The sequence below is a fragment of the Wasmannia auropunctata genome, unplaced genomic scaffold (genome assembly GCF_000956235.1).
Source record: "Wasmannia auropunctata unplaced genomic scaffold, wasmannia.A_1.0 LD336101.1, whole genome shotgun sequence".
NCBI classification, from domain to species: Eukaryota; Metazoa; Arthropoda; class Insecta; order Hymenoptera; family Formicidae; genus Wasmannia; species Wasmannia auropunctata.
The window spans coordinates 2,815,202-2,825,940 of NW_012026789.1; the positions used below are offsets into that span (position 1 = coordinate 2,815,202).

The 10,739-nt window shown below is 38.0% G+C and overlaps 1 protein-coding gene across 4 annotated transcripts in view; it reads right to left on the reverse strand.

The window, feature by feature from the left end:
- Positions 1–537: 537 nt before the first annotated feature.
- Positions 538–10,739, reverse strand: part of LOC105459264 (nephrin-like) — a 250,206-nt gene continuing 240,004 nt past the window's right edge. For 2 of the 4 annotated variants that reach the window (XM_011705166.1, XM_011705148.1), the window contains 4 exons: positions 4,055–4,336; positions 3,218–3,312; positions 2,442–2,717; positions 538–1,952 (listed from right to left, as the gene is read on the reverse strand). In XM_011705166.1, the coding sequence (XP_011703468.1) occupies positions 1,875–1,952; positions 2,442–2,717; positions 3,218–3,312; positions 4,055–4,336 (731 nt within the window). In that variant the 3' untranslated portion in view covers positions 538–1,874. The remainder of the gene's footprint in view (positions 1,953–2,441; positions 2,718–3,217; positions 3,313–4,054; positions 4,337–10,739) is intronic. The other 2 variants (XM_011705157.1, XM_011705174.1) reach the window with 2 other exon arrangements.

Genomic DNA, 10,739 nt, shown 5'->3' on the forward strand with positions numbered 1-10,739 from the left:
GGGTCAAAATGTATCAAAAGAAATTCAAGTATGTAATATGTTAATATTCCATTTCAAAAGTTAGATAATTTTAGAATTTGTAAATCTGATTAAATTTTACATACTTCGTTTGATTTTATAAAACATAAATGAAACGCTGAAACTGACAAGAGTTCATTTTAACGTATTTAATTTTCAATGAAGGATTTATTTTATAAATCTCAAGTGTATTTTCCCCGTGGAAATAGGATAAAAAAAGGAGCACAACTATTTAATTATAAAAAAATTTGGACTTCAATTTGCGATTTTTATATTAGAAGCAAAACGTAACTTTGAAATAAATTTTAACTTTTTCCCCATCCATTTTCTATTTTTTTTTTCACACGCTTATGTATTTAATATATAATAAACTGTTTTAAAAATCGTCATAATTAAATTTCAGGGCAGTGCAATTATTTGATTTATTTTATAATTCTCTATAATTATTTTTAAAAAGTAGGTATAAGAAATATTTCTCACTTCTTTCGAAATCTATAAATTGTTTAATTGAAAGTGCTATAGATCAATGATAATAAAATGATAATTAGGACATCTAAAATTTTAATAATTTGAAATAGTAATTTGAATAGTATATAAATGGAGCCACTTGAAATCATACTTGAAATAATATCGAATAAAAGTTCGTAGGACGGTACATACATACATACAAAAGACACTGGTTTATATGATCAAAACAATAAACAATCGCGCGATTGACTAACTTTATCCTACCAATCACACTAAATCGTTGCGTTCGCAATCTATTTCCACCGGCGTTGTTTGATTTACACGCCGAGGCGGGCGAAGTGCTATTTCGATTTTTAACTCGTACCTACGGTTACTCGTCAAAATCAATGTATCAAATATTTTCAACAATCAGAATTCCTCTTTTCACGAGAACTTCGAAGAGTTGGACATCAATTTCCCGTCCAAAAATATCAATATTGTAATTTTAATTAAAAATTAATTAAAAATCAATATTGTAATTTTTGAGGTTCAATTATGTTCATTATACGTTTCACTAATTAGACATAAATTTCCTAAAAAGGTTTGAAAATAAATTTTGTTTGAAAATAAAATTATTATTCGGAGAAGGGACGAGAAGGAGAATTATTATAATTTCTCTCTACTACGCAGAGAGGCTCGATGCTCTGAAACATTCAGCTGTAAATTTTTTGATCGATTTTGAGCCGACTTTTTTTCTGCACGAAAAATCAAATAAGAAATATTCACGGATATTCCAGGTACGAATTAAAAACTGCAGAAAAGCTCACCGTTTTCCGCGCCGGCGGAACAACGGCGCGCGCTTTTTTTTTTTACATGTAATTATTGCCAGCTCTCCGATAACATTCACCATACAACGAATTCTCGATCGGTCGACGGAACGGCGAACGGCTCTGCCCACACGGGATCAAAATAGTGCGTTCGCTCCGCCTCGAATTTTACGGACGGCTGAAAAACAGTTCAATCCTTTCCCCGGGTCTCCAACCAACCACTATCACAAATCATTCGGTAAAGCGCATAATCTATACGTGTGTGTGTATATATATGTATATATATATATACTCCGCGCGATTTCATTAATTACTTTCATCGTCGAACGAATCCTCTATTCATAACACTCGTAGTAAAGGTCTAACAATCTCTACCGGTGAAGGATCGCGGCGCGCCTCCTTCGAAGAACCTCCTCACTTAACACGTACATATACGTGGATCGATGTGTACTTTTTTATTTTCTTCTTCTTTTCGAGGAAAGAGGAACGGGAGGAAGGAGGGGGAGGGAGGGGGCAGGGGAGAACATTAAGAGACGTTTAGGTGCGAAATGGAATCGTGAGTTACGATGCAGCTTGCTGGAATCATGTCGTTGGCGCGTTCGAGGAAGGCGGCGGGTCGGTGCGCCAGATTGAGCTGCCCGAGTGGCTGATCGTAGTGATCTAGAAGAGATATAGAGGGATCGTAATTAAACACTAGTTAGTCTCCAGTTAGCCAAAGTAACTGTTGCATTAAGCGACAATATCGTGCTTGTCTCAATCCTGTATGTATAGACGGACGAGTCTATCCGTAATTTGCTGCACGGATCAATATTATACCGATTTTGCCACAATTTTAATTGTCAAGTGTTCTTCAATGCGATACTCTTTCTCTTGAGAGGGCTTAATGTTGCTCGAAAGCCAAGATTTTACAATATTTTATTCGAAGATCGCTCTGCGATTTATTTACAAAGTTAACATTTTTATTCCGTTATTTTTACCATCGAAGTGGCATTTTTGTCGATATTAAATCGGAATATTTATATTTAAATTATTTTCTACAGTTTTCTTCACCGTTTCGAGAAAAACTTGTGGTTTAAGGGACTCAACGTGATGATAAACCAATCGAGGCTAAACAAAAAGCCGGTTTGTCACTTTTACCTATTTACATACCTTATTGTCGTGTCCGATCAATGGTGTCTCCGCCGTTGTTTCGTCGCTGGAACGATTCATGTACGGGTGTGGCGGCGGCACGTAAATCGGTTTAGAATGACTGGCGACTTGCGCGTAAATCGTCGGCTCCTGGATCGGCTGTCTGCGCGTCAAAGTCGACATGGGCAGCAGCTGGGGCCGTTGGAGGCTAGAGATTTGCACGGGCTGGTAGCAATTCGGAGGTATTCGTCGGTTTCCCCTTAATGCTAATTCGACGTACGTTAACTCGGTTCCCTGCTAAGGATAACAATATTATTCTCGGAATTTGAACAATATGATTTAATCGATTAAGAATTCGATTCCAATATCAGATTGCATGAATTTTTTAAATAAAATCGATTATAGTTGATTTATCATAACTGGAGTCATTAATTAGATAATTAATAAGTATTTAGGAAAACGAAAACCGTGAAATTTGATTTTACAGTTATTATAAAATCGATATAATTTTGTTTAAGATAAATAAATACGAATGGTTAATTGTCGTGTAATCTTTTTCGAATAGAAATTGTGGATCTGATAAAGTAAATCTTAAAAAGTTATTTAAGAGTATAGCTTTTTTTCACTTAAAGTGCAAATTTATTATATATCCAGCTATATTTATACTTTCAATAAATTTTATCAGCTGCATTTTTATAATAGCTACATGTTTGCACGCAATTAGAAATTAATTGTGACTTGCAACTATCATTTGGATGTACTATTATCTTAGATACATAATTACAGACTGTGCTTACGTTGTTTGTTGGTGCGAAGGTATTCACTTCCGGACGTTGCTGCTGCAGTACGTATCGCGGTGAAGCACTTTTGCATAATTCCGCATATGAATTCTCTATAATACAATAAAGTACAGGGATCATCATTGTTGCTCCTTCATAATCGTATATTTTATGCATATATATATTACACACACACACACACACACAACTAATTATAAATTGCAATTTCTTGTTTTAAATAACACTTTAACACGAGGATCATCTTCATGCAACTTAGCTAGCATAAAACTAAAACCTTAAAAAACATATTTATTATCTCCGTAAATATATATCACTGAAAAATAAAAAAGATTAAAATGAATATTTAATTTTAGTAAATTATAATCAGCATTGAATTAATTTCTCCAATTAAATATAATATATAAAAAATAAAACGTAAAATAAATATATTAAACCAATTAAATAAAATATATTTTGTGAAAACAATCTTCAATAATGATTGAATTTTGAGAATTAATTTTTTTCTCGAGATATAAATACGTTAGAATAATTATATATAATTTTTAATTAAAAAGCAAAAAGGAAGCTTGTCTTGTTATAAATGTTTTTTATACTTAAATAAAGAAACCGTCAAAGTTTTATACGACAGTCATGCATCGCTTGCTAGCGTCGCTTAATGACGAACGAAAATAATTTATTGATAATCGATCAGTACAAAAGCATTTTAACGGTTAATAACGATGATCACGAGAGCAATTTGTCTTACACGGGGGGCAATTTATCATGCAATCACTGGATAAACCAGATCGAGGAGGAAGCATGCTGCGAAGCGGAGTGACAGGTACTCTCGCCTACCGTTCGCGTGCGGTATTATATCGGGATTCTTCTCGAAGCTCTCGATGCTATCGGCGCTGAGGGGCAAGGTCGACGATTTGTCATGCGGGGACGAGGCGCCGGTCCCCGATGCCGCCAGGTTCGCCATACCGCCGTCGTCATGAGAGTCCTCCTGAGATCGGGGTCGATAGCGGAGCTTGACAGCCAGCACGATCACGAAGATCACCAGAAGCAATCCCGCTGTGGCACCCACCACCGCGCCCAATAGTGGACCCGACAGCGACAGCATAACTGGCGTGAGGGCTGCAAATTGTGTCCAATTGTTTCGGGGCGAATACGAAGAAAGGGGCGGGACAATAGCGGAGAGTGGTCGAATTTCGCGAAGGAAACTAAAGTAGTTCAGCAATAGCGCTCCCTTAAATTTTACAGTAATTAGAAATGTTCGCATTGTCGTTCGACCGAGAAGCTCAGGAAACATCATAATAGTCAGTACATTAGATATACTTTTCTCTTTAAAAAGAGAAAATATTTTTTTGACGAAAAATATTTTATTTAAATTTAAATTAAATACACTGAAAGAAAAAAGAAAAAATTATATTTATAGTTCTACCAAACAAATACATAGTTGGCGCCGAAAAGAACTATACATTGTGGTAATTGTAACCATTTTTTTCCTCTCAGTTTACTTAAGGTTAAAGATATATACTTTTCATATATATATACCTACTTCTGCCGATGGCTGCAAGTGATTTCCGTTCTTTAAATACAAGGAACGGCATTTTTCGCGTCTTATCGTATATCGAAAACAAGATTCTCATCTTGCATATTTTTAAGAGAAATGTGTTAACAAAAATCGGATGAGAAGAATGTATAAAACGCGATAAAGGGAACTGCTTCGCTACATTCGCGATTGTCCTCGTGAATGTCGATTCGATTATGGATAAAGCATTTTCGATACAAAAGCGGCTTTGCCGTCTCTTTTGTACGATCACGGTACATAATCCTTATGGAGAAAGCTCCGAGTTTTGTTTACAGTTCGACTACTTTCATCGCGACTGACCGAATCAAGACAATTGCGTTGCCAAATCAGATTTGCGAAGAATCAAGTGCGCATGTACTTACGTTGTTTCCGCGGAGAAAATTTGCTATTGTCTTTTCCACGTAATTTTTTTCTTTTTCTGCTATATCGATAATTGTTATAATTTTATCGACGATAACCAACAGCAATCATTCATCGTTGATTTGCTATACAAATAATTTTTCTTATTACGTTCGCCAGGGAAAAAAAAATACGTTGCGACACGAGCTCGTAAAAAAAAGAGGGGGAAAAAAATATGCGCGTCTCGCGTGTCGGAAATATTTTTAACCGAGTGTCGCGCATAAATTTATATATGCAAATTATGACAGATTATGACGATCGCGTGAGCTAATGCACGCGTTCGTCACACTTTACAATGTGGGGGCGATCGTTACTCGGTCGACGTAAGACGGAAGCTCGAGAGAAAGACGACATTCTTTGACGAAGGAAACGAGCGACGTTGTGACGGGGTGAAATGTGCGTCCACGCTTTCGCATCGTTTTCGGGATCTTATCCCGTCGTTTTATTCGCGTGCGATTAAAGTCCGCGTGGAAAGTGGAGCTCTCGCAACATAAATCTCACTCGGAAACACCATACCGCAAGCGTAGCATCCTAGAAGCATCCTGCACGCTTCTGATACCGTTGAGAGTACACGCGATAGATACATGTGTGTGTGTGTGCGCGCGCGTGCGCACGCGTGTATATGTGTGTGTATAAAGGGCACGTGTGTGTACGTATGTGCGGCATGGACCGTAAAAAATGTGGTCGTAAAAAATGCGCACGTATAAGGTTTCTCTTAGCGGCGACGCGCGATCGTAAAGGCAGCTTCGCGTTGGAATCTACCTACGCGGTAACATTCCTGGGGTTTATCACGACCCGGTCGATTTACGGAATGCAATGAGAATTTATAACACCCCACCCCCTCCCCCGATTGGCCCGTATCTTAGGAATAATCTAATTATATCGCGCCCCGACGTTGTTGCTTCCTGGCTGTTAATATCCGTCCGAGTATCGCTAAAAATCCGAACGATTCACTCGTATAAAAAAGGGGGAAAAAATAAATAAAACGGCAAATTAAAATTCTCTGCATTCTATCCCCGGTTTTCATCCCGGGGTGCAGTTAGCTTCTGCTGAAGCTTCATTCCCCCTGTTTGCATATTCCCAGTTATTTTCGCTTAAAACGAGTAATTATCGCAAAATTAAACACGTTTTCGCGATTAACAGGTAGATATTTAGCCCAGGCGGAAAATTCGATTCGAGCCGACAGCTTCGCGACTCTTTCGACGAAATGCCAAATCCGCGTACGTCATTTTTGTAAGAGGTGAAAGCCGATGGTTCGTGGAAAAATAATCCCTCTCAAATACGCGGTCGTCGAGTGTTTGCGCAGATCATAGATCATACAACCGCATTAGCAATGAATTTGGGATTCAAATGCACTCCATTCTGAACTCCTGCGGTATACTCAAGTTCGAGGCTAATCAAAACCCACTTATATCCGCGAACTCTGTTAAATGAATGCCTCTCCGCTGGCTCTCGTCCTTGTTCCGGTTCCCCCTTCCCCGTCTCCTTTCCTCGTCTCCCTTCTTCCTGAGGTAATATTAAAGCCAAGGATGCGTCAACATTCACGACCATCAAACTAAGCTAATGACGATTTGAATTCATGCCTCTGTACGTGCGCGGAAAATGTATTTTGTCAGATTTGCGAGCTTTAGGTACACACGCACACACACACACACACTCTCTCTCTCTATTTTATTTGAAGAATGGACATTCTTGTGAATCGATCAAGAAGTTCTTTGCGAGTTTATATATGCATTGAAATAATACGAGAGAAGGTATTTCAATAATATTAAAAAAAGAAGGGGGAGAACCGGCTAAAAATTTTATTATTTGCGAAAAACTAGTACATCAAGTTTCTTTTTTAATTAAACTTGAAGAGCATCATCTTTTGTAATGGTGCACTCAATAAAAGATGATTGAAGTAATAAAAAATTTATTTATTTATTTTAATTTTTCAAATAATCAATATACTTCTGAATCTTTTTCTTAATTCGCGTTTTCATAACATCTGTTATTTTGCACCCGTTTCTCAATTTTCTCGAACACACGCTTTGGGACGAAACGTTTTTTGCACAAATGAACGTTTCAAGCAAATATGTTGAAAATAGATATAAGTCAAGAGAGACACGTAATCTGTAATATTCAGAAGATATCTGAGAAATTTTCATGGTGAGATAAATGAGGCGAGATAAATTAAAATGTAGCCGCGTCTTCGAACATCAGATTAATTTAAATTAGACCTTTCGGATTTATCCTGGACTTGTCTTACGAAACACCTCGCGATACAATAGAACGGATGTGAACAAATCTCTGGTGCATGACTCGAGCTCTTCGTGCAATAACGCCGCGCGTTCCGTTGTGCGCGTCACTTGTGCGTGCAGCTTCATTGTCTTCGAACTTAAGCCGCTTTCGGTGACCTTATCTATTAATTTACGAAAGATTAATTGAAAGCGCTGTTCCCGAAACTCCCTCGTTGCTATTACGCCGTTAACGTTGCCTCGCAGAATCTACTTCATTCCGGAAGCTTAAGATTGTTTGATCGTAGCAGCCGGCTGTCTGGCGACCAAAGCGGAAACATTGCAAGTAAATAAAACATTAACAATTTACGTAAATGCACTTAAAATGACGTTCACGTAGCTCGTACGTCTCGATGCACTTTGTGGAATACGTTGCCGAGTTTAAATTTCATTAAATTTATAAAAAGAATTAAATATGTGCGGGTGAACGACTGACATTCAAAAGTTTTATAGTTTCTGACACGTCCGTTTAAAGATCTCAATAGCGTTTCTCGCGATACTCGAGGGACGTTCACGTAACATTGTTGCTCACGATCAAGCTTGGAAGATCAGGCTTGGCCACAGAGCAATTTTGGATGAATGCTTCTCGATAGGATTTGCACGTACAAGCGGTCGCCTTAGCGGTATCCCTTGGAAACAAGTTCTTCCGACTTTGCTCTTTCGCGCGTGTGCTAACCGTTCGCGGGATGCGCCAGGGTAAACCGACTTCCGCCAAGAATGTGGCGGAGCCTTCGATTAGCATATCTGCCCCGGTTATCTTCGTCGGTGTCGTTCGTGTAATATCGCCGCGCGTATCCATGACGAAGGTGACAACGAAAGTGTAATGCAATGGCATAATCGCGACTTGAGATCGAGTACACACGTAACCGGATACCGGAAATACGCCGTTCGTTAGCGTAGCCCGGGAACAAACTGTTTACGTAAACGATTTGCCGTGGGTGTCATCGCGAAAACTAACACACGGAAGAAGATAATGGATTATTACATTCATTTATGATAATGCTTGTTACTCTTGTCACGTAGAGGCATCCCCCGCTTTGAAACTTACGAGAACGTTTCGCAGAGTGGGACACGAAAATATGTTGCTTATTAAACTTGAAATTTATTATAACTTCCTGTACCTTTTTTAAAATAATTTTATAGACTGCAATTGTGTTGATTTAACGGTATACAAATTTTATACTTATGCGGATTTAATAACATTAATGAATATTTCTCGTTTACTCAAGTATTTTCATTTATGCATGATTATGAGGTAAATATAAAACTGATAAAACATTTCAAAACATATGGAAGAAAGATATTTGTAATATGGTCGATTATAAATTGTAATTATTTTGAAATAACTAATTGGTATTGCGTAATATTTTTCGTAGGACGCGCGCACTGCAGAAATGTTCCGTGACGAAATTATATTTTTTCATCTCTCATTATGTCACACATTAAACGTGATTAATATGCAGCGAGAAATAAAGGGAAAATGATCATACGTCTGTCAAAACGCGCGCGCACGAGCACATCGCCACGCTTTATTAAATGTAAGTACCACGCTTTATTAAATAAAATTGAATTTGATATATAAATTATTTCTTTGACGTTCTAAATATTGCAGCACAAGTGTTTGTCGCATTTAAATATGATTGGGAGAATCGGTCCCTTTGAACATTTTTTAATTAAATATACGACCATCGTATACTAATATAGATTGTAACTTTTTTTTCTGTCCGCTAAATCTTACGTTAAAAAAAGAAAGAAAATTTTGTAATTAATTAACATGCAGAAGTATCAGCAGTGCTTTTTAATTCACGCAACATAGACGTTTCCATCTTGCACATTAAGTTATATATGTGTATGATACAGAAAGATTAATAAAATATACATTAACGTGCGAGAAAAATTTGCAAGCGATAGTTTGAGCGTGAGGAAACACGAAACATAATTATACAACACAATAAATTAATACGCAATGTGAAATAATTAAAACACAGGTAACAAGACACATACATCTACTGACGAGACTAAGCTTCGATCGAGGAAACAGGCGAAATCTTCCTATACGATGGCCACGTAGCGTGACGCGCTTTAACACGAATCTGGCGCATGCAAGATCTGACCGTATCGTACAAACAGAGTGTAACAATATTTCAAGTCAATATTTCGAGTCAATCGCGGGATTCCCTGGTGATTGCCTTTAATTCGATAGTTCAAGTTCTCCTCGATGGACGCGCGGGAAAAAAAAAGGAACTCGTGGTACGTACGTAAAACAAATATGCAAATTTCGAGATACTTCGTGATGAATTTGCAGAAAGTGTTGACCTGTCGGGTGCAGTTTCCACCGACTGAGCATTTTCATCGCGAACGAATCGCTGCGTAGAAATGCTAGTCTGTTTCGGTACGCGTTGCACGATTCCGACGAAACGATTTTTTCTACGAAGCGCTCGTGGCAACAGCTTCCACCGATCGTATGGACGTATTAGACTATTGATTAATAACAGAAAGAAAAAAATCTATACAAAAATAAAGATATAAATACTAACCGATTTGAAAGCAATTTCAAGCTTCTTGCTTAAAACAAGAGCTACAGACTATAAGAAAAAGAGGAATCCACATGATAAGAGAATCAATGTAGCTGTTATTATTTTACGCAAATTTCACTCGAAAGTACTACTCCCCAAAACAATGCCATCTCCGTTCGATCAAAGCTGAGGGGATGATGACGTGAGGGATCACTATTGTACAACATGAAATCACAAGAAGCGATCACACACAAGCGGTTGTGATGAAAAGACAAACGAATGGACTTGGGCTTTCAGATGTACTAAAAAATGAAATGTAAAAGTCGCAAACGACCTAGTAATTGCTTACTTCATCTTTACGTACAAAATTCTTATTCTTTCATTGCATCACGATTTTTCATATATCTACGGCTGACAGCCTTAAGGCACAACTCAGCAATTTCAGCACAAGAATTCGGGAATTCGGCACAGTATTCGTTAACAACGTAAGTTCAAATGGGAAGTATATATACTCGTAGCACAGATGAACATACCACTCGTGGGAGTACGAGTCGTTTGTTCCGGGATCTCGCGATCGCGACGCGACACTAATTGTCCAAGATGTCACCCGGGCGAAAGATCGAAGGACAATTTGAATTGAAGTATGTACAAGCGCGAAGGAATCGATTTTCGTAGCTCGCTCAAACTACAACGACGATGTCACTCATCGCTGCTTCGATGAGCCCTCGCGCAAAAAAGCACGATCCACGGGGGGG